This window comes from Aspergillus lentulus (assembly GCF_001445615.1).
Source record: "Aspergillus lentulus DNA, contig: Alt04, strain: IFM 54703, whole genome shotgun sequence".
NCBI lineage: Eukaryota > Fungi > Ascomycota > Eurotiomycetes > Eurotiales > Aspergillaceae > Aspergillus > Aspergillus lentulus.
In genome coordinates, this window is record NW_028322122.1 from 447481 (window position 1) to 473576 (window position 26096).

General features: G+C 47.6%; 9 protein-coding genes across 9 annotated transcripts; 5 read left to right on the forward strand and 4 right to left on the reverse strand.

Moving 5' to 3' along the window:
* Nucleotides 1-89: 89 nt before the first annotated feature.
* Nucleotides 90-3764, forward strand: ALT_1430 (uncharacterized protein; the record flags this gene model as incomplete). Its single annotated transcript, XM_089599164.1, has 5 exons — nt 90-515; nt 2793-2928; nt 2977-3272; nt 3347-3506; nt 3556-3764. 5 exons carry the CDS (start codon nt 90-92, stop codon nt 3762-3764), a joined length of 1227 nt encoding a protein of 408 aa, XP_089456310.1.
* A 3832-nt stretch (nt 3765-7596) lies between these two features.
* Nucleotides 7597-7863, forward strand: ALT_1431 (uncharacterized protein; the record flags this gene model as incomplete). The annotated part of the gene is made up of 1 exon (XM_033562263.2): nt 7597-7863. The coding sequence occupies one exon, from the start codon at nt 7597-7599 to the stop codon at nt 7861-7863; it is 267 nt and encodes an 88-aa protein (XP_033418154.2).
* Nucleotides 7864-10538: 2675 nt separating this feature from the next.
* ALT_1432 (arylsulfotransferase family protein) lies at nt 10539-11600 on the forward strand (the record flags this gene model as incomplete). Its single annotated transcript, XM_033562262.2, has 1 exon — nt 10539-11600. One exon carries the CDS (start codon nt 10539-10541, stop codon nt 11598-11600), a length of 1062 nt encoding a protein of 353 aa, XP_033418153.2.
* Nucleotides 11601-11988: 388 nt separating this feature from the next.
* Nucleotides 11989-13227, reverse strand: ALT_1433 (phosphatidylserine decarboxylase; the record flags this gene model as incomplete). The annotated part of the gene is made up of 1 exon (XM_033562261.2): nt 11989-13227. One exon carries the CDS (start codon nt 13225-13227, stop codon nt 11989-11991), a length of 1239 nt encoding a protein of 412 aa, XP_033418152.2.
* A 399-nt stretch (nt 13228-13626) lies between these two features.
* Nucleotides 13627-14473, reverse strand: ALT_1434 (uncharacterized protein; the record flags this gene model as incomplete). The annotated part of the gene is made up of 2 exons (XM_033562260.2): nt 13627-13973; nt 14029-14473. 2 exons carry the CDS (start codon nt 14471-14473, stop codon nt 13627-13629), a joined length of 792 nt encoding a protein of 263 aa, XP_033418151.2.
* A 2522-nt stretch (nt 14474-16995) lies between these two features.
* ALT_1435 (uncharacterized protein) lies at nt 16996-18186 on the forward strand (the record flags this gene model as incomplete). Its single annotated transcript, XM_089599165.1, has 5 exons — nt 16996-17010; nt 17091-17385; nt 17437-17738; nt 17788-17950; nt 18002-18186. 5 exons carry the CDS (start codon nt 16996-16998, stop codon nt 18184-18186), a joined length of 960 nt encoding a protein of 319 aa, XP_089456311.1.
* A 379-nt stretch (nt 18187-18565) lies between these two features.
* On the reverse strand, nt 18566-19924 carry ALT_1436 (uncharacterized protein; the record flags this gene model as incomplete). Its single annotated transcript, XM_033562258.2, has 1 exon — nt 18566-19924. One exon carries the CDS (start codon nt 19922-19924, stop codon nt 18566-18568), a length of 1359 nt encoding a protein of 452 aa, XP_033418149.1.
* A 1456-nt stretch (nt 19925-21380) lies between these two features.
* ALT_1437 (uncharacterized protein) lies at nt 21381-22913 on the reverse strand (the record flags this gene model as incomplete). The annotated part of the gene is made up of 1 exon (XM_033562257.2): nt 21381-22913. One exon carries the CDS (start codon nt 22911-22913, stop codon nt 21381-21383), a length of 1533 nt encoding a protein of 510 aa, XP_033418148.2.
* A 621-nt stretch (nt 22914-23534) lies between these two features.
* ALT_1438 (uncharacterized protein) lies at nt 23535-26062 on the forward strand (the record flags this gene model as incomplete). The annotated part of the gene is made up of 4 exons (XM_089599166.1): nt 23535-23802; nt 23864-24127; nt 24206-24597; nt 24656-26062. 4 exons carry the CDS (start codon nt 23535-23537, stop codon nt 26060-26062), a joined length of 2331 nt encoding a protein of 776 aa, XP_089456312.1.
* Between the last annotated feature and the right edge of the window lie 34 nt (nt 26063-26096).

Genomic DNA, 26096 nt, shown 5'->3' on the forward strand with positions numbered 1-26096 from the left:
TAGAAACTCAAGTCCATCGAAGAAGGCTTCAAGAACAGATTACCCAGCATCTATCCGAGATCGATGACCCTGTCTTGTGTCCGGGTGAAATGGAGGACAAACTGTTCCCTCCCGACTATCGCCACCAGCATCATCGCGCGAAAGTCTGCAGCACTTGCGCAGACTGTACTGATCTCGCGGATCCCGTCTGCCAGCGGGCCCTCGAGGCGACCTGCGCTGAGCTCGAATGCGACAACACACAACTGGTCCAGCGCACGCGACGGAACCAGAGCTACTTCCCTACTGTTCATATTGGGTTGATTGCGTCCGGGGACAGCGTCATCAAATCTGGAGTTCATCGCGATGCAATCAGCCAGGAAGCGGGGATTATCGGGTTTGAAATGGAGGGAGCGGGAATATGGAATACGGTTCCCTGTGTGATCATCAAGGGTGGCTGCGATTACGCAGATAGCCATAAGAATAAGCTATGGCAAGAATATGCTGCTGCTACGGCAGCTGCTTGCGCGAAGGCTTTTGTACGTCAGTGGTAGATTTGGTGGCATTGTATATATAACGTTAGAGGCATCTTCGATGCCTCCGGGAATTATTACGTCCTGCATCTATCTATTACTTCGCAATAAAATATTTTCAGGTCAACAGATCAGTAGAAAAATCTATGACTAATGTCTCTTGAGGCCAGATTAATTTCTCACTAGGGACGGTAAAGGCCGAGATGGCAATATATTCTTTCTGAAGCAAGGTACGCCACTTCAAAATTAGTATCATCGACCTGCCGTCCATCTCTTGACAGAAGTTCTAAGGTGGCGGCTAGTTATACTAGTCGGCAGTCAAATCATGGTAGCGGTCTTATCATTATCTCGGTTGCCTACACAGAGTCCTAGGAGGACATCCATCATCAGGCTGCCAGGTCCCCAGGTGGCTGCTAATGGTATTTATGTAGGGTTGGTATTTTCGCGGGTATGAAATGCTACATGGGACTGATCTGGGGAAATCAGCGGTGTAGGTAATGATTTTACGTAGTCATGGGAAGCTATCAATTCCCCTCCATTAACAGAATAACTGGGTAGGTAGGTCCTTTACTTCTATCCAAGTGTCGTGCTATTCTTCATCTCCCCCACTCGATCTCCTTATCCCTGTGTCTCAACAACAAAAATTATCCAGTTTTACAGTACAACAAAGCATCAAACAAGATGAAGACATCGTTCCTCGCTGTTGGCCTCTTTTCTCTCTTAGCAACCTGTTCCCCCAGCCTTCAAGGTACCCTGCGAACCCACTCCAACTTGTCCTATTATGGAAGTCTCAGCTAATGGACATTAGGGATCTCAGGGCAAAGCCTCTGTTGATAATATGGTGCACCCACTTGACTGGGACAAGCGCAACGCATAGCAGGTTAACAAAGGCAATATTCCTATGGATACAGGCCCTTTGATCTGTATCTGAGAATCATGGCCTGGCTATGTGTGCATGTGTCTGTCTAACCTGGGTTATGAGACATACACCACGCTGTCCACTTGCTGAGACACTCTTCAGGAAGATTGATGATATTTGCCCATGTTGGTGGGATTCAGCTTTTGGTTTAATTTGAATGTTGAAATTACTGACCACAGGTCACTTATTCTTGGTTATTTGCGTTTCATTCTCGCATGAGAGAAAAAAGAATCTACTAGTTCAGGCTTCTACACAGTCTGTGTTTTGAACTCTAGAGAGGAAATTGCCACTTGTCACAGGAAGAACTATGTATGGTCGAGGTCGTGGCCGTGAATAGTAGGTCCTGTCGAAGCTAATCCATCCTATTTGTCTGTGTCGGATTGCCAGGTTAACTTATAGGTGAGAAGCTGATACCGCGAGGACTGCTGCTCGCCTTTGCCATATGGATTATGGTAGGCACATCCTTTTGAAGCTCAAGTACGATGACTTATCATGTCTTCTCATAAGACTATGTGGTTGGACTAGTGTCCATGAAGAACAAATTGATCTCGCTGGCCATAGGTAAACTGATCTTTCTCATATATCAGCTTGTCTACCTTGGAAGTGCCTTAAAAGCCTAATGTAGACTGAAGCTGTTAAGGATGCCGCTCTGTAAGCTGCCTGTGTAACGACTGCCGCCTCTATAGCCAATCATCGTAGTTCGGCGCGTAGACTAGGCGCCCTTGGAGTTTAGTGGCCGCGAGCCAATTGTTATTAATCGACCTCCCCCTTCTCTCCCCACGGCCATGAGGAAGCTGTTCCATAAGGATTTAACATGCCAGCAATCCTTCGGCGTCCAAATGCGTTTCTGGTGTCATTGAAACTTTCTGTTGGCAATTTCATTTCCCCTTCACGTGGTATCATTAGAAGAACTATGGCTTCAGCCCAACCACTTCGGCCGCGCCAATTTCCTGCATCTGGATTCGTCAAACTGGACCCCTCAGAGAAAGTAGAAGAGGAAGAACTTCCCTTTTATGTAGCAGAACAATACTACCCTGTCTATATTGGTGAAGTCTTTGCGGCAAGGTATCAGGTCGTCTCCAAGCTCGGGTATGGCACGTCTTCCACAGCCTGGCTATGCCGGAATCTTCAGTGAGTACCCAGCAAAGTTATGAGAGCGTCGCATTTATCTGATTAGTTGCAGAGACCACAGTTTTTACACATTAAAGATATGTGTTCAGGGTCAACAGCCTAGTAATGAGATCGGGGTTTCCGAGCATCTATCAAAATGCAGTGAACATTTTGGGAAAAATCTTGTTCGTCTAGTCCTTGATTCGTTTGAGGTTGTCGGTCCCCATGGGAAGCACACTTGTTTGATTTATCAGCCCCTTGGAATGAGTTTCACTGGATTTCGTGACTTGCTCCCCGAGAAGAAGTTCCCAAAGGATCTTGTTCAGAGGAGCATTCAACTCACCTTGATTGCACTGGCTTTTATGCATGAAAACAATGTTATTCACACAGGTAAGTGCACGATCAAAACATTAGAGAAGCAATGCTCAATATTCTTAGACATCTCGTCAAATAATATACTCTTTGGAATTGAGGATCCATCGATTTTCTCGCAGATTGAAGAAGACGAGATGACGAGACCAATTGCTAGAAAAGTTCTAGATGATCGTCATATTTACTTCTCCCGACCGCTGCCTGTTAGTACAGGCTTGCCTGTAATTTCCGACCTTGGCGAGGCTCGAGTTGGCAGCGGAAAACAGAGGGGAGACATTATGCCTGGAATCTATCGGGCACCAGAAGTGATCTTAGATATGGGTTGGGACTCCAAGGTGGATATCTGGTCTATGGGTACCATGGTAAGTGCTCTGTCTAACTATTTGATGTCTCTTTCCTCCCTATGCTTGATTTGCCCGCTGATAGACCGTCCTAGGTTTGGGATTTAGTCGAAAGCAGTCATCTTTTCTTCGCAAAGAAAGATCATGTCCTCAATGATGAACAGCACCTAGCAGAAATGGTGTCCCTAATGGGGCCTCCCCCTCAGGACTTTCTGAAGAGAAGTGGGAAATGTCAGCAGTTTTGGGACATGCAAGGTACGTATTTTTCCTCCTGACTATTCGCTGCTCTGACCTCTTTTTACAGGTAATTGGAAAGGCTCTGTGCCCATACCAGAGCAAACGCTAGCGATGAGAGAGCGGCAATACTCTGGAGAAGATAACGCTCTCTTTCTGACTTTCTTGCAAAAGATATTCCGCTGGTTGCCGGATGAGCGGCCAACAGCGGAGGAGCTTGCATATGATGACTTTTTAATGCAGCCGCTGCTCGATCCAGGGTCTAAAGGTTACATGTGATCACCTTGGACACATTCATTTGGGTTGGAGGGAAAAAGGCCCTTTACCGTAGTTGTAGGGTTGCTGTAGTGTTAGTCCATATTAATTCTGATGCGCTGGGTTACGGGAAGCTTTTTTGATCTACCTACCTCTCTCGTTTTTATGTTTCGCTTTTTGGGTAGGGGAGGGCGGCGGGATAGTGGTTGGAACTTGATGTGACTTGATGTTCTCAAGCATCTCCGCACCCAGCTATAAATAGCGAATCTGGAATGGAACTCTCAGCTCTTCATGGGTATTGCAACGAATGTTACACATTGCCTTATGTAGTCAGCCACAAAACTGCAGACAGGTCTCAGTAGATAACATAAGCTCTAGAGTTGTCGGTAGAAACTAGAATCTTGTATGCCCATGGTGCAAATGCAGTGTGACTGGGATCTGAACAGAAGAATATTCCGATAGCCCTAAACACGACGTGTTCGGCGCCAGCTACTATCCGCCAGTCGCCTAGGCCTACATGATATGTGTTAGCACTACACCTGTCCATCCTGTTGTTATGAGGGCCATGGAGAGTTTTCTGTGGTTCTTTTGATAACAGTTGGCCGCCTTCCGCAAGCAATACTCTTCACCTGCACAACCATGGGTAGTATAACAGGTGCTATTAAGTAGATAAATCACTAGAAGAAGGTTACATAAATCTCATCTGGCAAGCGATTTCATAGGATTGTCCACATAATTTATGACAAATACTGTAGTTGTAAATTATATATGCAGATATTGTATATGTTGGTGCTCCGATGAGCGACAGTCTGTAACCTGACCCTTGTCTCTTCTCTAAGTTGTTGCAGATAAACCAAGTCCGCGATGATGATAAAATTGAAACCCCAATAGCTCCATCAAAGGAGACAGTTGACATATCCGAAACCCCTACATCCGACCTCAATTTGCAGCCTCTCTCCGAGAAGAAGAAAGCCCCTTCCCCTAACGACGAAAAGGAAAAGCTCCTGCAGCAACTCAGGAAACAAGTGCACGTCATGAGTTGGATCCGAATTTCCCTGTCAATTCTCTCGACTGAGTCGCTCCCACATCGCATAGGGAGGCCACAATTACGGACGTGTCTGCCTCCACCAGCCATGCTGTGGCCAGTGAATTTGGCTCAAATCACACTGAACAGAGCGCTCCGCGACAGTGGATCGACTGAGAGTGCGAATGGGTGCCAGATATCGCGATATCGTTGCTTTCTGTACTGCTCCCTCGGTATTTTTTTGTTTACTTCTGGTTCCCGAACTACATATTCGAGGTCCTGTCCTTCTTCACCTGGCCCACCTGAATATCGCCAATGAACGTGACCCTGGCGATTATCTGCGGGAGTATCGATGGGGTGGGGCTAAATCACTGGCCAACGTTTGACGGGAATATTCTGTCTTACTTTGGGATCCCGTGATGACTCCGTGGTTCTCACTGTCGAATAGGGCGCTTGGTACCTTCGCTGCGGGATTCTTGATCGTTGTTCCAATCTATTTCACAAACGTCTGGGACAGTGCACACCTGCCTATCAGTTCCAACAGAGTGTTTGACGGCACCGGCGACGTCTACAACGTCAGCTGCGTACTTGACTCAGAATTCACCCTCAACACCAGGGAATATGATGCCTACGGACCACCGTACATGAGTGCGGCTCTCTCAATCGTATATTCCGCCCACTCGCCATCTGCCCTGCAGTTCTTGTCTATGTGGCACTGCATCACCGCTTCGATATCATGAACGGAATAAGCACGGCATTTAAGCGGAAGGTACCGAGTGCTTTATACGATGATATCTACAACCGCTTGATGAGAGCCTACAAGGAGGTCCCAGAGTGCTGGTATTTGGCGATCCCGGCTCTCTCATTCGCAATGGGCTGCATAGCCTGTCAGGTATATAACACTGGACTGCCAATGTAGGGCCTCATCATCCCACTGGGAGTTTCTCTGGTCCTACGGCTCCCCCTTGGGATCCTCAAGGTCGTCACAAACACCGAGCTCAGCAACAACATGATTGCGAAGTTTATTGCCGGCTACGTAATTTCTAAACAACCGATCGCGAACATGACCTTCAAGGCATATAGCTCGGTCACTTGTTCGCAGTCGGTACAGTTCGCGGCAGACCTTAAATTAGGACATTATATGAGATGCCTCCCCGCACCGTGTTGACAGCCCAGATCGGGGCAACGATTATCGCTTCGTTTGTGACTATTGGCATCAATGCATGGCAAATGGCAAAAATCCCCGACGTTTGTACGAAAGATCAGCCGCCGAGGTTGACATGTCCAAGTACGTCTTTGGTCATACCTGTCAACGTCGCTTAATCTCGTATATCTAATAATATAACTATACAAAGGCACGCAAATTTTTTTCAGCGCATCTATAATATGGGAACTGATCAGACCCAAACAGATGTTCAACAATGGAAGCATGTACCAGCCACTCGGATACGGATTCCTCACCGGCGCTATGCTCCCCATCCCCTTCTATTTCCTCGCAAAGCGCTACTCCAGGTCCTGGATACGCTATATTAACATGCCCGTAATTATAAGCGGAGGAGTCATGTGGGCTCCCTATAATTTCAGCTGTCTGGCCTGCAGTTGTGGTTGGACTCATCGTCAACCACTACATCAAGCGGGATACTCGGCATGGTGGAAAATATATGCCTACGTGATGACCTCTCCTTTGGTTTTGGAATAGCGGTGGCAGGTATTATGATCTTCTTCGCCTTGCAGATGACATCCGTGAAGCTGGATTGGTGGGGGAATACCGTGTCTTACAGTGGTTGTGATGCGTCTGAATGCACCTTGTCAGATGCACAGAATGGTTGAGATGGTATGAAGTGACTGCCTGCCAACCACAATAGCCATCACTAGTCCCCACTTCTATTGTGTTGTGACTCTGGATGTCAAGATAGAGATATCCATAAAACAATGCATTAATTTTAGGTTCGGTGTCGTATGACTTTGGCGTGGCGACGTGGCCGCAACAAGAGCAGGCGATTTTGAATGTACCACTTGGCAGAACATATGACGAGGATGAGTCCAATATGTTAATAGGATCATGGATAATTGATTCGCTCGATACGCAATGAAGACGTAGCTGACTCCATATGAAGGGATATTTTTGGTTTCTTGGGTAGTTATTGATTATTTCAGAGAAGTCTCATGAGCATGTTAGAGAAGACTGTATGTCCTATAACTCAATCTATAATTGCAAAAGCTATTCATAGTGTACCACGACTCAGAATGCTAATTTAATATTGAATACAATGCAGTCATGGCCATGAGACCATTACAGCTTGGTCCATATAGCGCCACTGCCGATCGGCCGACACTAGAGGCTTGGCAACAGGCGGTATATAACTAAGTTTGAGCTTATTTGAACCAAGAACTGTTTCTATTTTTGCGTCCAAAGACCATCTGTTTTTGTCTTGAACCAGACAACAAAAGCAGGCAGTTCATCTACTTACTTTCCAGCACCAAGTTTCAGCTTCCTGCCAAGCCTATTGCTTCCCTTGGCAACACTTCCGCTTGCCCTCTCTCCGCCTTGGTGGCCTCAACAGCAATGGACGACGCGTGATCGGAAGCCTAGAATGGTCTTCAGGAGTCATGTTATGCCCGGGCTCCACGTTCTAGGCATGCTTGGCTGGCCACAGTACTGTGGCGAAGCTCGTCGTCATAGAGCTTTACTATTCATCCTAGAGGAGGCACATTGAATATTTAAAGAACCCCACGTCGACCCTAGTAGCAACCTACCTCTGACCATCAGGACCATCAGCATCAAAGCATCAAAGCAAGTAGTCTATAATAATACGGTTATCAACTCAAACAATGAAGTCACCACTCTACATCCTCACTGTTCTACTTCCCCTTGCGCTGGCCATACCAGCTGCAGAACCTGACGTTGGCGCTGAATCCGTCGAGGAGAGAGACAACCGCAACGGCCACGGCCACGACCACGACCACGACCGCGACCGCAACGATCGATGCAGCAAGAACTCACAGATCCCTTACTACAGATATCCTTGCGACTCAAGCGATAGGCTCGGATCGTATGGGAATAATCGGCATGTTGACTACATTTGCAAATACAAGTAAGAGATTTCTCTTCGCTTCATGCGGATATTCCTACTAAACAATCGCAGTGGCTGGTATAGGACTGGAAACGGTTGGTGGGTGAGGGGAAGCGACAAGCCCAGTAATTGCGGTATGTCTTTCTACCGAAAGGAATCTCTCGTTTCGACATTGACAATGCAATAGACAGCGGCAATCGGAATTGTTTCTGAAGTGGGAGACTACTATTTCTAGGGTGCAAAGCCTGAAAGAGCACTCCCCTAACGCAGGAGCTGACCCTTGTCTAATTTCCCTGAGATTTGCAAATGGTTGTCAAAAGTTATCTTTGTAATTTCTTGGACGGGATTGATGAACGCTACGTGGGGCTTAATGCTGGACAAGCCACTTAGGAGTGGGGCGCTATTTACCAATTTGTTTCGGCTTCCAATGCTTTTTTTAGTTGATATTTATATAATTTAATATCCGTTCCCTGATTCAAATATATTTCACGTTACTCGACATGTTCAAAACATCATAGACTGAATTCCAGCAAGCTCATAGCTTCGGCCGTGGACTGTAGGAGTGGATGGCGTCTGGGTCAAACAATGTCATTTTCACTGTCCCTGAATTCTAGATAAGGATTATAGAATAAAGCACCCATTCCCTTGGTGAAGTCAAGCGAACTACTCTCTTTGCTGCTGTTGAATGTCTTGATAGGACTAGCGCATGATGATAGTTCTTTGTCCCTTGAATCTTATATGAAGCAGACACCTTTCCTCTAGGCTATCTGTGAGTATATGCAATAAATAAATTGTATCAGTCACTATTCTCATCCCATTCCCTCTCTGTACTGTAATGTCCACCTGCGATCCGTTAGGCATGTTCGTTGGCGAAGAAACTATTTCCCTAGATTACGTTGATTGGGACATGTCCGTAAGGTCATCCAGGCCCTGTTTAAAGGCTATTGGGATTCCCTCAGCTTCTTGGGACTCCTGACTCCATTAAGATGTCAATAAATCAGTTGGCATAAGCGAGAGCCAGCATGGATATTATAGACATGTTCCCTATTACTAGGTACACGCTTAAACCAAGCAGCGTATATTACCATTGCTTTGCCCTTAGCTAATTTGGATGTAACTGACGAGCGCCAGAGTATACATAACGCAACAACTAATGGATGAACTAGCGGTGACGTACACGGTACACCAAAGCATGGTTAGATAACATAGGGGAGTAGGATACTACTATGTAATACATAACTCTTACTTCTATCGTTCGTTCATGGATTGTCATTGGCGGTGAGAGGCTACAATATATGAGGTGTAAATGTAATGCCTTATGAGAAGAAGCTGAAGAGAAATCAAGGGATTATAGCGATGAGGTCATGTAAGCCGCAAGCGTCTAGTTGATGTAATCGAGATGGCTTTCACCGCACCAGTATATTTTCAGAATGGTCGCTGAAAGCCACAAACCCAATCTTGCTCTCTAGGCCAATTATGGCGTCTAGCGCATCCGCATGGTTTGTCCCATGACAGGGAAGTGAACAGCGTACGTATGGAATCTGGGGAAGCCAATGAGGCCCCGAACCGGACAAAGCGGGAACTTCCCGCCAATAGTATGATGGCCCGTCGATTCGCCAAAACCCTAAGTTCAGCTACTTTAGGCTTATCTTCAACCGGCGGTCACTGAACACAACCAGAGTAGGCACTTATGTCCACACAAAGCTGCCCATTTTGAGGGCCAGAGTAAGTGGTCTTGATATGTAGCTTACACGATTTTTCACCAGACTTGCGATGTAGAAAGACGGCCACCAATTTTGAGATGACTGCCCACGTGTCCTTATAACCTAGGAAATAGGAATAGTGTGAAAATAAAGTTCGGAAAATGCAAATACATTCTTAAATCATTCTAAACCATATATCTATTCCACGCTATGTAGTCTAGCTACTATAGATTCATGTTTAAGGGACTAAGTCATGATGTAATACTCGAATCGTAAGACTTATTGTCTCTCAACCTATAGATCGTCCTATTAATCCTCTGGGATGTCTCTTCAAATCATTTATAGGCTTATCGCTGTTTACACTATCAAATCCTTCCAGGCACTCCCGACACACTTATGGCCGAGGGCAGCGATTTCCTGTAACCAAGTCACCATGGCTTCGAACCCGAACAGCAACCTCGTATCTCTTAGGAATGGCCTGATTATTTGGATCTTCACATTTGTTCGTGTGGTAAATTGCGCAACTTCGACGTCCTTCCAGTCTGTCAGTGAAAGCTCCCATCAGATTGCGCAAGAGTATGCTAACCATCATCCGACATGGCAAGCGGCCGGATATCCTCGCCCCAGTTTTCAATATCAGCATAAAAAACGATAGTCTTCTTACCCCGGGCTATCTATTTCTCACTCCCTATGGCGTAGATCAGCCGGGGCCCTATATCTTTGACAATTCTGGTGTTTGTGCATTACCCTGCTATAGTTTCGTGACAGCTCTGACGTGGTCTAGAACCTTGTATGGAGCGGGGCTAATAGCTCCGCCACTGATATTTTCCATGACCTCCATGTTTGCCCTTATAACGGATCAGACCACCTCTGCTATTATCAAGGAGTGCAAACCGAGGGATATGCAAGGGGTTACCATACGATCTTAGACGACACTTACAAAAAAACAACCACTGTGCAAAGCGGGAATGGGACGCTTCCAAGCGATTTACACGAAATGAGAGTCATTGATGGCAAGACAGCACTCATAACAATATACCAGACAGGACCTTACAACCTCTCAGCGTATGGCATAGGTCCTGGAAATGGTTGGGTTATAAACGGCGTCTTCCAGGAGGTTGATATAAAGACAGGCAAGGTCCTATTTGAGTGGAAATCGCTTGACCACGTTCCCCTTTCGGCTACCCACGCCCCTCTGCGGCTAGACGGAGTGGTTGGTGATGGCTTGACTAATGGTAGCGCTTGGGACTATTTTCACATTAATTCGGTAGATAAGAATAACGACGGCGACTACCTTGTATCTGCAAGACATACCAGCTGCATATACAAAATCTCCGGCAAGAACGGGTCCATTATCTGGCAACTGGGCGGGAATCAATCATCTTTCCAACTGAGAGGTTACAATTTCTCCTATCAACATGATGCCCGGTTTCGAGAGGAGAATGAGACCACGACAATTCTCTCTTTCTTTGATAATGCAAGCAACAATCATACAAACACGTCATCCACTTCATCAGGGAAGATTATCGCTATCGACCACAATACGAACACCTCGACATTACTCAGACAATACAATCCCCCGGGCGATGGCCTGCTTTCTATTTTCCAGGGAAACACGCAAATAATGCCGAACAAGAACGTTGTGATCGGATGGGGCTTCTATCCTTCGATATCTGAGCATACCGAGGACGGCACTGCAATATTCTTTGCTACATTGGAATCCCCCGATGCACAGAATTACCGTGCATTTAAGGCCAATTGGACTGCAAAGCCAAGCGACCCTCCTGCGCTTCGGACATACAGTGCATCCACAAACTCCCCAACCACGTTCTGGGTAAGCTGGAATGGAGCAACAGGTGTTGACCGCTGGAGAATGCACGCCACTTCCCCCGAGTCTGGTGAATTCATGCCTTTGGATGTAATACATAACCAAGGCTTTCAGACTACATATGCCAGTTCTAGTTACCACCCTCGGGCTTTTGCGGAGGCTATTGCAGCCGATGGGTCGAGTATGGCAAACTCGACAGTTGTGGATACATCTTCAACATTACCTAGGTGAGGTCAGGTGTGTAGTACACTCAACTGGGAGGGTAATTATGTGAAATATCAGAAATCTATGGTGGTCGACTGAGGCTTAGACTTATTACCCGAACCCCGTATTAATATCCTACAGACATCTCATTATATACGAGCAGATACTTCTTATTTAGCATAATTATTCCGCAATTGTAATCACGGAAACTCCGCGCTCAACTATGTCGTACATGGGATGATGTTGCTACTGGAAAACTTACCTATGCAGATTCTCCCAACTGCTGGCAGCGTTCATCTATGCATGAGTTGGTAAGCCCGACTATTGTAGTGCATTGGACCAAGAGCGCAGGGTTGATTAGCGCTCTTTTCTAAAAGGTAGGCAGATGTGAACGTCCTGAAGGTCCGACTCAAAATTAAAAACACTTGCAATGACCGATCTTCACGCCCATCCTATAATGCTGTCCCCGCTTCATAGTGATGTCAACCTTTAGCCTATCCTCAAAGACCAAAACAACATCCGACCCCCCGAACTGAAAATACGCCAGCTCTTCACCTTTATGCAATCTTGCGCCAACTTCAGCAGTAAGAATGACAGATGATACCATAGCCATACCGACAGGTAACACGGCAACCAGACCAGCGCCTGTATCCAGCACAATCAGGCCTCTAGCTTGGCAGAACTGGTAGCCTGTCTGGTTGCGGACACTAAGCACTGCGCCAGCTGTGTCACTACCTATGTTCGTTTGTGTAGCTCCCTTTGGCATAGCATTCGGTCCTGGAAGGCTGGTGGCATAAACCTGCATATAGTTCCGACCGACAATCGTTCGGGCCTCCAAGACTGTTCCACCGACGGGTGCATGTACTCGATGATAGTCGTTCACGTCAAGGAAGCCATGCAGCCACGTCCCATTAGCAAAATGCTTCTTGTATAGCGAATCATCAAGTAGTTGAGCGATCCGCCACTTGAGTCCTTTCGTGGTCACGGTAGAATCCGCCGAGACTGGATAAAGTTCTTCAAACACGAAGTCGGCGGGACATGTTAAAACTGTGTTGTCTCCAATGGCAGCAATGGGGCGTCGGCCAGGCTTAACATTGCGGCAGAAGAATTCGTTAAATGTCCTCCATCCTCCTCGAGGTTCCATGTAGTCTTCAATATTGTACGCCGGGCTTGCTCTGAATGTATCCAGTGACGCGGCAGAAGCAGGCGAATCCATAAATGCGCCGATTCCCTGGCTGAATCGCACCATCCAGTCTGAGAGCCAGGTGAGTTTGCCATGTTGGGTTTTTTCCGGTTCAAACGATGGCCGAGTTGCGCCCTGATAAGCGGCGACAGAGGGCTGGTTGAGAACGAACCACACTTTACATATCCGAGAGAGGATGTCCTTCGGTTGTGCAGCTTCACTTGGTATCCAATGTAGCTGGTCGTTGATGAATCGAAAGTAATCTTCTAGGCATTGAATCTCCTGCATCTCCGTTGTATTGTGTGAACGTGCTGTGGTGATTGCCTCTTCAAAGTCGGCCCTCCGTTTCGAATCTGACATAATCCATTTTCGCAAATCCTTGACAAGGTGGGAAAAGTCATCCTCTCTGGAAGAGTCTGGTGCTGGGCCTAGAAAGGAGGAAGTAACTTTGGCAAATAGCTCCGCGAACATGATTCTTCAAAGTGGTAATTTCAATCGGTGGCCTGAATTTCTACTCCGGGGGGATTTTACACTCTTATATATACTCGGGTCCGATCCAGCGCCATTGTAGTCAATGGCTGGCTGAATCTTACCTTGTGATGACTCTTAAGCTACGGTCGTTCCGAGCGCTAGCAGTCCAACATAAATATACACATGCCTGCTTCGAGAATGAGCTAGACTGCGTCAAGTCTAGTTAGCTGCATATGGCCAGCTTCGGAGTGTGTTCTCCAAAGGCGACAATAGTTATATTCCAGAGGCTTAACTGTAACTGTCAGCTCTGGCAGTCGATATTCCCACACTATACCACGCTCATTCAACTATATTCACTAGGGTCACTGAAATCATTGGAAAAAGAAATACTGACACGAGCTACAACCTGCTCAACATGCCACTCATAAATTCATTCCAAGGTAGTTTCGTCTCCCCAGGAACAAACTTGCCATGGGGGGGTCTCCACATTGGCCAGAACCGCAGAGGTTGCATTTTCTCCTCCATATCCTTCCATTCATCATCCGGTCTTTCAACACGGGGCTCTACCGCGTGCTTACGGAAGGGAATAAAGCCGTGTCTCATGTAAATTGGAACACCCATGGCCACCACAGATTCAAGCCACGCTTCTAATCCAAGTTCATCTGCCCGGCGGCATGCATCAGCGAGTAACATGTCGGCAACTCCCTGTTGTCGGTATTCTGGGAGGACGAAGCCAATAAATAGGTCTATCGACTTGTTAATTTGGGACCTTTCCAGATTTTCTCTCGGCGCACAACTTACAAACATGCGGCCTCTGCATGAATTCCTCATGCGGACCCGTAAATATGCGCAGGCACTCATCGATATACTTCCGCTGGCTACCGGCAGGATACCAGAAGGCAGACTGATGCCCATAATTATCCTTTTGAGGAGTAGGGTTCTTCTTATGGACCTTCATCAACAAGCCGCCGACGATTTTGTTGTTATTCTGTGTGTCAACGGCCTTGATCCACACTATGTCTGGATCATCGCGAGACCACTGGCGTTGCAGCTCGACCAGACTTCGAAAGGCTGTTTGCTTTTCTGCCGGAGATTCATGGCCAAAAATAGGGTAGAAAAATCTGAAGATTGACTGCTGGGGATGCTCGAAGCTCGCTACCTCGCAGGCAACTAATTCCTCGAATTCGTCCGCCTCATGATGGACTTCAGATAACTGGAAGCGCATCTTCTTTGTCGATATCTGCATTATCTTGTCTGCTGTCAACAGCAGAATCAAAGAATGTATAGCCTGTTGCTAGATAAACTTTGTGAATCATAATACACGTTTCTCAAATATCACCACTCCTTTACATTTAGCTATATGGCAAATCCAATATTATCGGCGTAACACGTGGCCCAGATTAATAGGTGGACAGGTTAACAAGAAGTAAGCACACCAGGTAGCCCTCATTCTCAGTAAGCGCTCTTACTATAGAGGTGGTCTCAGCTCAGCCAGCGTTATCCATATCTCACCACGACTGGTCTGAGTCAGATTGCATCAACTCTCCCACTCATAGTAGAGCTTATTGGCCTAAGTAGGAGTTTGATCCACCCGTAAATGGCTATAATACTACACAAGACTAGAATACTATTTCTGATGTGAAACAGGTGCAGTCCACACGACTGGTCATTGGCAGGGTAGGTGGATGTGTCAGCATTTAGGGCAATAAAGCCCAACAAGCCTGCAAAAAACATAGCAGATGACAGAACTGTCAGCTTCTGATCTCTTTGTTTGTCCCTGTGTTTTCTCTTCGGTCGCCATATATCCTCTATTGGTAGAACTTCATGGATCCTACTTAAGCTTACTATAATACTAATTGTATTTCATAGAATGGCCAGCCTGTGAAAGCAATCATGAGCTGTTAGGCCAACTGCCATTGAAAGATGCAGAACAATCAGCAATTATTAGGACATATAGATAATGAACACATTAGCTGGCAAGCACCATACTGCGATAGATGGGATATTATCTCAGAGGGCAAGATACAAGAAAGAAGTTCTCAAAGAAAAAAACGTAGTTCTAACTAAGGAGAACTCCAGCCAGGAAAGCATTGCCAAACATGGTTCAAAGTAATGGAATATCCACTCTTGTAGTATCTGCTGAACTTAACAGTCGTTCAGCTAGGCATTGACATTTTGTTATTGGTGCTACTAATATAGACTGTCACTGACATTGAGTGTTCCCATATCAACCGTAAGATGCAAGGGTACTATGACTCCTCTGCTTACGCATACATCTTCCATATAGTAGAGTAGGAACTGTTGTGGAGCGTCTTTGGGCATAAAATTCTCTATGCAAAATCATGCAAATTGGAGTTATCAGGAAGGAAAAAGCTAGGTGACCTGGCAGCAGAAGGAACCTGTCATGGTCACCTCTAGTAATGGTCGGCTCAGTGTACTTCACATTTCAAGCTTTACATTATATATACTGGTAGTATATGCGACTAAGGAGCACAGAGAACCATTTGACCCCAGGCGGTGGATCCTAGGCAAAACGCTGAAGTGCACAAATACCATCCACCCAGTAAAATTAGCCTGGACACAGCCCCCGAAAGTATGTCCTCTCGAGAAGGTTTTGGAACGGATTGGACCGTTTGATTGATCTCCTTCTCTCCACCGCTTCAACAAGTCATTGCTCTCAAAAGCCTTAGTCGAATCATCCGCTGTCTTGATTGTGACGTGCGGGTTTGCGTTCGCACAGGGGAGCGATCCATCTTTGCCATTGACCTTAACTGAAAGCGCCATAATCCTCTGGTCCCAGACCAGGTGGTCTCGGAGGACTTCCCCAGCACCTAAGCTAGGTGTGAGGTCTCCGCTGCGTTCCCGGTGGAGCGCCTCTATGTAATCGGCTTTGTACTTTTCCTAGATTGCAGGGTTTGTGGTGCGGTCATTGACATGGACAAGAGTGACGTGGAATTCGGACTGGATTCGGCTTTTTGCTTTAGGTATTGGTGGAATTGGGCTTCGTCTGGTTCTGCATGGGCAAATGCCTCATCGACAACCGAGGCAAACCCCATGGGGGAGGTAAGCCGTAAGGAGAAATAGACCATCTCATCAGCTAGCTTCTCTGGGTATTCATTTGGTAGGGATATGATGAGAGGCCGTTTCCTTGGTGTGCGTTGGCGAATCCCCTGTTGCTGGTAAACCTGCGAACCTTATGGGCGGTATATGATTTACTGCTGTTTACAGGATGAGGATTTGAGTCCATGGTAAAGATATCTTATTTATCAGAGGTTAGGTACCTTTTGCATTAGATGATGTAATCTCTCAACTGATCATCAGAAAGCGCTGCTTCTATTGGTGGGTTGATTAGAGAAACACCAGCACCCCTTGCAAGCGCGCATGAAATTAAAGCAGCACTTATGTTAGTTTTGCAGTCAGCAGTTCATTACTCCCCCCAGGCTAAACAGCCATGGTGTTTCTTTCTTGCAAGTCATTATTTTGCGTTATCAAACATTTAAGTTTACCGTTGCGACTTCGAAGCTACTCTCAACTCAGACCCTTGGGTGTTCCCCAGAGCCAAGAACCGTCCTGTTCTGAAGTGTCTCAGCTACGCATCTTCCCAAGCTTAGGCTTCACCATCTTAGATCCTTCGGTCAGGTTCGAAGAGGAGAATCTCCCTGATTACTTGAAGGAGCGTTACTACCCAGTTCGAATTGGCGAACTTTTCAATACCCGATATCAAGTCATAACCAAACTTGGTTTCGGCTCGTCATCAACAGTTTGGTTATGTCGGGACTTGCAGTAAGTAGACATAAGAACTTTTCACTTTGCGAACTATAAGCTGATGTGCAGAAAGTAATGAACGCTATCTAGTCCTAAAGGTTCATGTGCGAACCCGGAAACAGCCCCCCGAGGTGCAAATCTCGAAACACCTGAGGGCCATTAAAGAATTCCACGGTGGCGAGAAGTATGTCCGCCTTGTCCTGGACTCCTTTGAAGTCCCGGGGCCATACGGTGTGCGTCCCTGTCTTCTCTATGAACCTGCTGGGATCGATATCCGTGACTATATACACTGCCTTGAAGGCGACGCTTTGCCAGAGGATCTCCTTCGACCAACCCTCCGATTTATTCTTATCGCCTTGGATTACCTCCATCAAGCCAATGTTATCCATACGGGTAAGGAGTAGGTCGACTATTGGCGCTTGTAATACTGCTGACAGAGAGTAGATGTTCAGCCGAACAATATCCTTTTGGGCATAGACGACGAGTCAATCCTTGCTGAAATGGAAGAGGATGAGCTATCGAATCCCGCTCCTCGAAAATGTCTCGAGGATCGCACAATATATGCCACCCGCGCGATGCCTCTCACCGGCGGCGAGCCTATTCTCGCGGACCTGGGGGAGGCGCGATTGGCCGAAGGGAACCAAAAGCAGACTCGCCTCATTATGCCGAGTGTATATCGGGCTCCGGAAGTAATGCTTGGCATGAACTGGGACAGTAAGGTAGATATATGGGACGTGGGCCAAACGGTATGAATACCTACCTGGTGATTTGAAATCTATTAACTTTTCCTCCTAGGCATGGACATTGTTCGAGCAAGGTCATCTTTTCAAGAATCAGCCCCTTGAAAATGATACAGACCATGCTCAGCGCTTTGCGGAGATGATTTCGCTTCTGGGACCACCGCCTCTTGAGTTTCTTAGACGAAGTGAAGAAAGTCTCAAGTTCTGGGATGAGAATGGTAAGTGCACTTTACGCTCATAGCACTTAGATCACAGCTCATCTGTTGCAGGAAACTGGAGGAACTCTGTCAACATCCCGGAGCAATCTCTTGAGAGTCGTGAATCTCGACTACAGGGCGATGATAAGATACTTTTCCTTCGGTTTTTACGGAAGGTATTGCGGTGGCTACCTGAGGAGAGACCAACTGCGAAGGAGCTACTATTGGACGAGTGGTTGAGAGGAAGTGACTATTAAATCATGACTGATGGGATCAGTAGGTAATGGCCACTGCTACACCTAGGCTTTGTAGAACCGGAAAGAACTTTCGATCCCTTGCATTTGTCGTTGAAGTTTCCCCAATCAGTACGACAAACAGGTTAATCGCAGTCCTTAATCCACATGAGTCACATGTTTTTCTCGTTCCCATATTCATCAGGCCTATCATGAGGTTTAAAATCTAGGACTATACCTGAAGGACGATGGAGGCCGTAAGATTATTTCCGTCTTACTTCCTTTGGAGTTGAGCTTGCCGTCGAGAGACAAGCATAAAAATAACTTTCTAGAAGTTGGCCACACAGAACTAGCAAGCACAGAATGTATCTCCTGAAAATAGTTCATACGCGATACTCGTCGCTTACACCGGCGCTTTCAGCCACGCTCTTAACCTCATCGTAATCTGGGAATAGAGCGCCATGAGCATTTTATGGATATTCAAGGCGCTGAGCTTGGACTCGTGAGCTGGCTCGCGCATTGCAGCTTTGAATCCCTCACGACGGCACAGGCTCTGCAGCTGTTCGGAAACAGTCGACCCATACACTGCGTCGATCACGTCCAACGGGCCTACCCTCGACGGCTCATTTTCCCTCCACATATCCGAGCCCGGGTCCTCGAGGTAGAGATCCGAGCGGCGCGCCCCAGCTACGAAGATCTTCTCCAGGGGGAAGAGGCCGAGCATGATGGTCTCACCTGCGCCGTCGGTTGGATTCTTGGTATACCGTTTCAGGAACGTTCTTGCGCGATCGAAAATACGCCATTCGGTGCTATTATCGACCATGATGATCAGATTCTTCTTGTGGTGGCTCCGAGGACCGCTATTGGGTAATTGTTGGGGTCCATGCGCGAGAGCCGGTTTCACGGCTTTGAAGACATACATCAGTCGGCCAAGCTCGCTGATGGTAGAGGGCTGGTGCCGTGAGTCCAGATTGGCGAGGAAGTTCTTCCATTGTTCTGCGTCAGAATGTCCTTGTTGCAGGCCATCCAGGAGCTCGTTGAGGGACGGCATCATGCCGGCAGGGAGTCTCTTCATAATCGATTCTACTGCCGCTTCGGTTCCAGATGTCAGACATATCTTGACATTGCTCACTTGGCGCTCTCTTAGAGAGCTGTTGATCATCGAAGACATGATGTTGAAGAGACGACATCGTCGCACATTCATTGCGTCGATCCAGCTATTAACGAATGTGACGTCGACTAAGTTTCGCTGCAAGAGCTCACAGGCGGTCCAGAAATACTGGAAGTCAGGGATGTCCAGATTGATGTTGATTGGGGTACAATGATTGCGACAGGCGCCTCCGATAAGTGCGGCGGTATCTGCAATCGCCAAGGAGAGTCTGGTGATGATTTCAAGCTCGTAGAGGGTCAGATCCTCATTTCTTTCCGGAACCCGTGGGATTGTGACCTTCTCGCTGTCACTTCCGAGTGGATCATTGCCGGGGTCCAAGGACAGTGCAGTTTTAGAAAACAAGCAGATACCGGTGTTGATGTGTATACTGTCGAATGGTTCATTCAACAGAGACGGCTTAATGGACGGAATATGTGCTCGGAAGTACTGCGTTGACGTGGTGCCGTTCCTCCATTGGAGCTGAAGTCGAGTAAAGATCTCCCTGGTGTCTGGGATATTTTGCTGGCCTGACAGCGGAAACTCGAGAGAAAAAGCACCACCTCCAGTGATGACTTCCGGGAGGTTCTCTGGCTGGCTCTGCTCGGAAGCCATCTTTGGCTTGTCGTTGGGTCTATAGAGAAGCCGACAGACACTTTCCAAAGATTTAAGGCTTTTATTCAGGTGTTTTGGAAGACGATCATCCTCGCCATCTGGCTTGCGCGAACAACTCATAAACTTGTAACTCTCGAGGCCACGAAAGTTTTGTGTAGCCAATGCATTGTCATGTAAGTGGTGGTGGGCCACATCTGGGAGACCTCTGTGGCTGTTCGGATGTATTACAGACAGCATGCTTGGCAGGGATTCAAGTAGCTAATTAGTAAATCTTGAGCATACTGGGAATACTGATAATAAAATTTGTTTCAATTGTCCAGAGTGAATAATTTATAGTATATGCTTGAACAGACTCTTCTAAACATATCCGTTAACGTCCATTATGGCACCTTGGTGTCAACTGATTGGCAATTCTAATGTTGCAACAGTCGAGAGTCATTTGTCCCTGTAATAGATTCATTCTCCTGTCATGTACTTACTATACCAACTGGAATGATTGGCTGAACCACTGGATGAGCATCTCTGATGTAACCCTGCCCTTGCCCTTCCAGAATTATCCATCTTGTCTGCTCCTCATGAGGCTACTTAACCTTTATTAGTGACAGCGCAATAATTAATAGATAATTGTCTATCCTATGACAAGAACAAATGGTTATTAACCTGTTAATCAGCTAAAAGTAGTGCTGGGCTGTTTCCAACACAGTATGGTGCAAGATGTATACTCAGCCACAGTCACCATTTCCGGCATTTCCCCAACCCAAATCTCCATACATTTAGTCAGACGTCCAGCTATTAACAAATATCTGAAATATAACTGAGAATCGTCCTTTTCTCAGTTTTATAGTTTGTAATTATGATACTACCAAAAGTTCATAGCGGAAAATGTGCAGTCAATGTATCGTCGTCATCGATCCCAGTGTACAAGAGTAAAAGCTTAATATTGGATAGTTACATGAACCCACTCTCAGAGCTAGAATGTACTAAACTTAGTAGTGAATCCTCTATTCCCATGATCATTTGCATTAGAGTGGAAAAGGGTCACGCGACCACTGGATTAAACACTTGTGCAAGCATAGCCCTATTCTGACTGCATAGCATGTAGCAATCCAGAAATTATCCACTAATTCTCAGCCAAACGGCGGGGTGTCATTAAATAAGTGGATTGGTTCCATGCGCAATACAGATTATAGTTGGATTCCTGACTTCTTTGCTGCATTTATGTAAGAGTAAAACATGGGTATCCGAGTAGAATGAGTTGAAGGAAAGGACCAGTGTTGAAGCAAGGATGCTGGAGCAACTTATGCAGGACATTGAGCAACGGCGCAGTGAGAAGGATTCCTCGCATTGAATTGAGAGTACTGTGGCAGGATAACAGTAAACTAGGAGAATAAATACCATCATGTACTTGCCTTGATAACCTACCTTACATATCATATATATGTCATTACGTATACTACTACCCCCATAGCTGCCTTGGAGTCAATCCCCAGTAATTGGTCGCCTCCTGCCAGACTGCCTCCCCACCTTCCATCTGTCTTACCAACTCCACAGTCTCCTCATCCACATTCAAAGTCGCCGCCAAATAATGCAACGCCGTGTTCCCATCGACGTCTTTGGCGCCGACATCGATCCCGCCCCATTCCAGCAAGACCCGGATCGTGGCCTTTTGGGCCTGTTGCTGGGCTACTGTCATGGGCTGTGGATGCTTCGCACCTGTTTCGCCAGGCGTCAAAAACTGCATGTGGATCGGACTGGGAAGTCGATATGGAGACCAATAAGAGTCAAGTGTTCGGGCGCAGTGGATGCTTCTGGCGATCTCGGGATTGCCCGCAACAGTTTGGCAGTTTGTCAGAGGCAACGAAGCCACATGGAGCAGCGTGTGTCCAAGTGCTGTGACCCCGGCTGCGGCAAATCCACCAGGAATGAATCCCGCCAGCCACGAGAGGAGGTCGGGATCATGACGGGCTGTGGCAAAGTGGAGCGGATGGACGTTGAAGATGGGTGTGCGCAGATTAGCATCCAGCTGTGGATGGGAGAGTAGGTCAACCAGGCACCTCTGGACGCCGGTACTGCTGAGATCGCACTGGGCGATGGCGTAGGAAAGTGGTGGAAGAGCAACAGTGGGGGCTGCACGAGGACGATAGTTGGGGGAATACCTACAGGTGGACAGCAGATGACGGAGCATGGCCTGCTGACCAGCAGCAATGGCTTCGTGGACAGGAGAGGATGTCGCCAGAGAGGAGATTGGAGTGTTCTCACCTTCAATCTTAAATTGGTCCGCATCATCATTACTTGTGGTTGATGGCTGTATCCAAGCAGACTCGTCCGCTCCTGCTGCCCGCAGGAGATCTAGGATCTCTATATTGCCAGACTTTGCCGCGACTTCCAGCGCTGTCAAAGCGCTGTCCATCCGCCGTTGCTCGATTGTAACTCTCTTGTCCATTGTCGGCAGCAAGCGTCGTCCGGGAATGTTGGGCTTCGTCCAGAAACGGGGAAAGCCATGGCGACGCTCGTCCAACTCTGCCTCAGTTAATGGGCAGACCTGGTGATCAATGCCTCCCTCACTTCGTGCAGTGGCTAGAACATGATCACGACGTCTAAACCCTGGACCGAGCCTCCTCTCGTTACGGTTGAAGTGGAAGTCACGGCCACGAATAAAGTTGACTGAAAAGTCTGCCATATCGGCAGCTCTAATGCCGTTCGGATCCGCGCCCGCGGCCAGCAGAAGACGGACATTATCTGGTAGATTGGCGCCGATGGCAGCATTTATGGGAGACTGGATTCTCCCATGCAGGTTCACGGTTGTATTGGGTGATAGCATCTTTATCATGTTCTGCTCGACCTTCGACAGACTTTTATTCTGGTAGGAGTCTGCATAACGAGCCAGCAGCGCTTCGAGTATAGCTGGGTTGGATTTGGCAGCGGCCCGGATGACAGGAGTGTCATCTTGATGAAAGGTGTCGAGGTCTTCTTCCGTGAGTTGGTACATGATGCAACGAGAATGAAGAATATGAAGGAGGAAAACAGACCTTTGCGAGAATGATGTCGTGGCTTTATATAGTGCCAAGAAACACTAAGCTACTTCTGTAATTACTGCATTGGACCCCACGATGACATCCTCAACCCTTTCTCCATCTCACTTGACACTCTCACTTGACAGTCCTCTGGCCGATCATCCAGGTACAGTAGGTGCCCCTGCTTGCTGAATGAGCTCCCTGGCTTTCAATTGCTGAGGCCGCTGGCTGCGAGCACCATACAATGAGACGGCATTCATCCGATATGCATTAGTTTGGCAGGGTAAAAGTGCTCCTATAAGAAGAGGATGGCCATGAGACCGTTCAACGCCTCTTCCAAATCATACTTGTCTGTGATTTCTTCAAGCGCAATTAGCGGTCAACTTGCTTTTGCCTCTATTCTAGTTAGGCAGTGCAATGTCTGCCTGTTGTAGGCGCACTCTCCCTCAGCCTTGTGGTTGGTCACGTGGGAGTGCTAATTCGACCAGGTGATATATTGGCTCGTTCAGTCGTTGAGCTTCCCAGTTGCATACAGCAGACGAAAGGCCGCAAAACGGCGAAAAATAATATCTCTACCAGGACGACTTTCTTAAGCAATGGCGTCTCGCGGAAAGAAAGGTCTCCGACCTGAGGATCAGCAGCGCCTGATGGATGAATATGGGATCTCCTTTGATGGGCCGTTACTCCCTCGTGACTGGCCTATTCAGCACAGAGAGAACTTTGCCAAGGTCCGCCAGATCAAACAAGTGACCTACGATGATTATGGGAGAGACGGCAGATTAGATCACCGATTGACGGTCTTGTCCACCGTTATGCACATCAAGCAAGAGGCCGCCAAGCTTCGTAGAGAGGCATATCGGTGTCGTAGGCAAAGGGTTAATGAAGAAACGTGGAGGTGGTCGACCGAGAATTTTATTACCTCCAGGTTTAAGGCCGAGGTTGTATGGTGAGCGAACCCAGGAACAGTCCGTTACTTCCCTGTTCCTAGTACAAGGCGTGGCTAAGGAAGGACGATCCAGTCGGAAATGCCGCAAGCGGTTCTGGGACGCGGATTTCCAGGCTGTGCAGACCGAGTGGGCTGCAGCAGCTGAAGAATTACGAGAAAGACGCGCGAAAAGGTTACCATGCACTTGCAGCAACGAGGAGAGGATGTTAGTTGATATGTACGTAACTGGCCGTGATCCTATTGGTATTATAGGGAAGGGGTAATGATGTCGATACTAACCAGCCAGCAGTCATGATGCAGGCTCTAACCTTTTGTTTTCAGATCGGTCGGGAACACCGTTCCTATATCATAGTGAGGATCGCCGACTCCTTGAACAGGGCGTTTCCCAGAGACATCCGGATCGCATCATCGGCCTGGAGCATACCGCCAGCCTGAAACAACTGTTACCCAGCTCCCAGTCGCTGAGACACAGCCCCTTTGCGGATGGCCATGTGTCATATCCCTTTGTTCTAATCGAAGCAAAATCGGAGAAAGGCAGCCCCGGGTTTGAGTCGGTCGAACGACAGAGCGCATTCCCTCTGAGAACGTTGCTGAAGCTCCAGCAAGACTTACAACAAGTGAACCATATCCCCATCAGTCCGTTGGTATGGTTCATGGCGAACCAAGGGGATGAATGGCGAGTGTATGCGTGCATTGTTGATGGGACTAGATATGTTCGTGCTTACGATTCATGGACTATTTCTTGCTTAAACTAATCGGATGGGGCTGCAGAGAATTATCGACTTATGGCACGGATGCATGCTTTCACTTGATGATGCCCTGCAGATGTTGCTTATTGTCGATCACATATGTGATTGGGCGCGAGATGTCTTTCGACCAAATATCCTCCGCTGTCTCAGTGGCCGCGATGACGTTTGGCGGGATGAGACGCCTCTGTCTATGTACCCTGACTGCCCGCCTAGCGCTGACCCGAGGTCAGATACTGCGACGCTAACATCTCTTCGGTCTATCACCAGACGGACTCATAGTTTGTCTCTAGACCCAGCCCCAAGAGACTGGCAAGTTAATGGCTCTGCCGGTCTTCTATCGGGAGACTTCGAGGACCGTTCCGATATCGTATTCAATGAGGAACCTCATCCGTATTTACGATACTCACAAAGCAGTACTCATTTGCCTCCTTGGAGACAGCATGCCACCATTCGTCACTCAGATATGGTTCATTTCTCTTTCCACATACTATCTATCCCGGAAGATTTGCCCCAAATTCGAAAGACGCTAGAATCGCTGGGTGAGCCGAGCTCGAGTTTACACGACACTTGTTCCTTGCTACTACAGTTGATGGGAGACATCGAAAGCGTCACAGTCACCATGAATGCCATCTACCAACTGGAGGCGATGTGGACAGACCGGCCACACTGCCTAAATGCTCTTGCTGATCATCCCGTCCGTGCTCGGGTTCTATTCAATACCTATCTCCGCGAGGACTGGCAAGTGGTCAGAGAGATCCATTGCATCGTCGCATCTCGATTAGCCCTCCGCACACTGGCGCTTGTGACCACCGGCAGGAACCCCGTCACGCCACACCTCGGCAATATTCCGGACCTTACCGTTGAGACAGATGGGGTGCGTGCCCTCCGTCGCTTCTCGGGTAGCGATTCACTGGCCGCCGCTCTTTCCGCGGCGTATCTGCGTCTCGTTACGGATGTATCTGAAGCCACGGAGACCAATTCGCGTTGGGTCTTGCGCGGTGTGACTGAAGAGAACTCGCTGTTCGATTTTGAAAAGAAAATCGCGTACAAGCAAGCAGGCAACCCAACCTCGGTGAAAGATGAGGCCATTGCATGCGGTTCCAGCGTACCCATTGAACTTAAGAGTCTGTATGGCTCGACCCAAAGGCTGGACCGTACAGGTGCCATTCTGATCAAAAGGCCTCTTTTCTGGACCACAGAGTCGCCAGATTTCTGCCTCATGGTGCTGGATGGCACATCATTTACGGATCCAATCGAACTTGGCCGTAAGTTATCACGCGCCTGCGAAGACGAGAATATATACATTACAGGCCCGGAAAAGCGAAAGCGCGAACACCCGTTATCAGAGCATGATCAGTTTGGTATTTTACGCTGGATAGAGATACTCTCAGGCCGACTACCAGATAATGCACCATGGTTCACTGACTAAGAAGGCAATACAGCCCGCTATCTCCCGTCGCAAA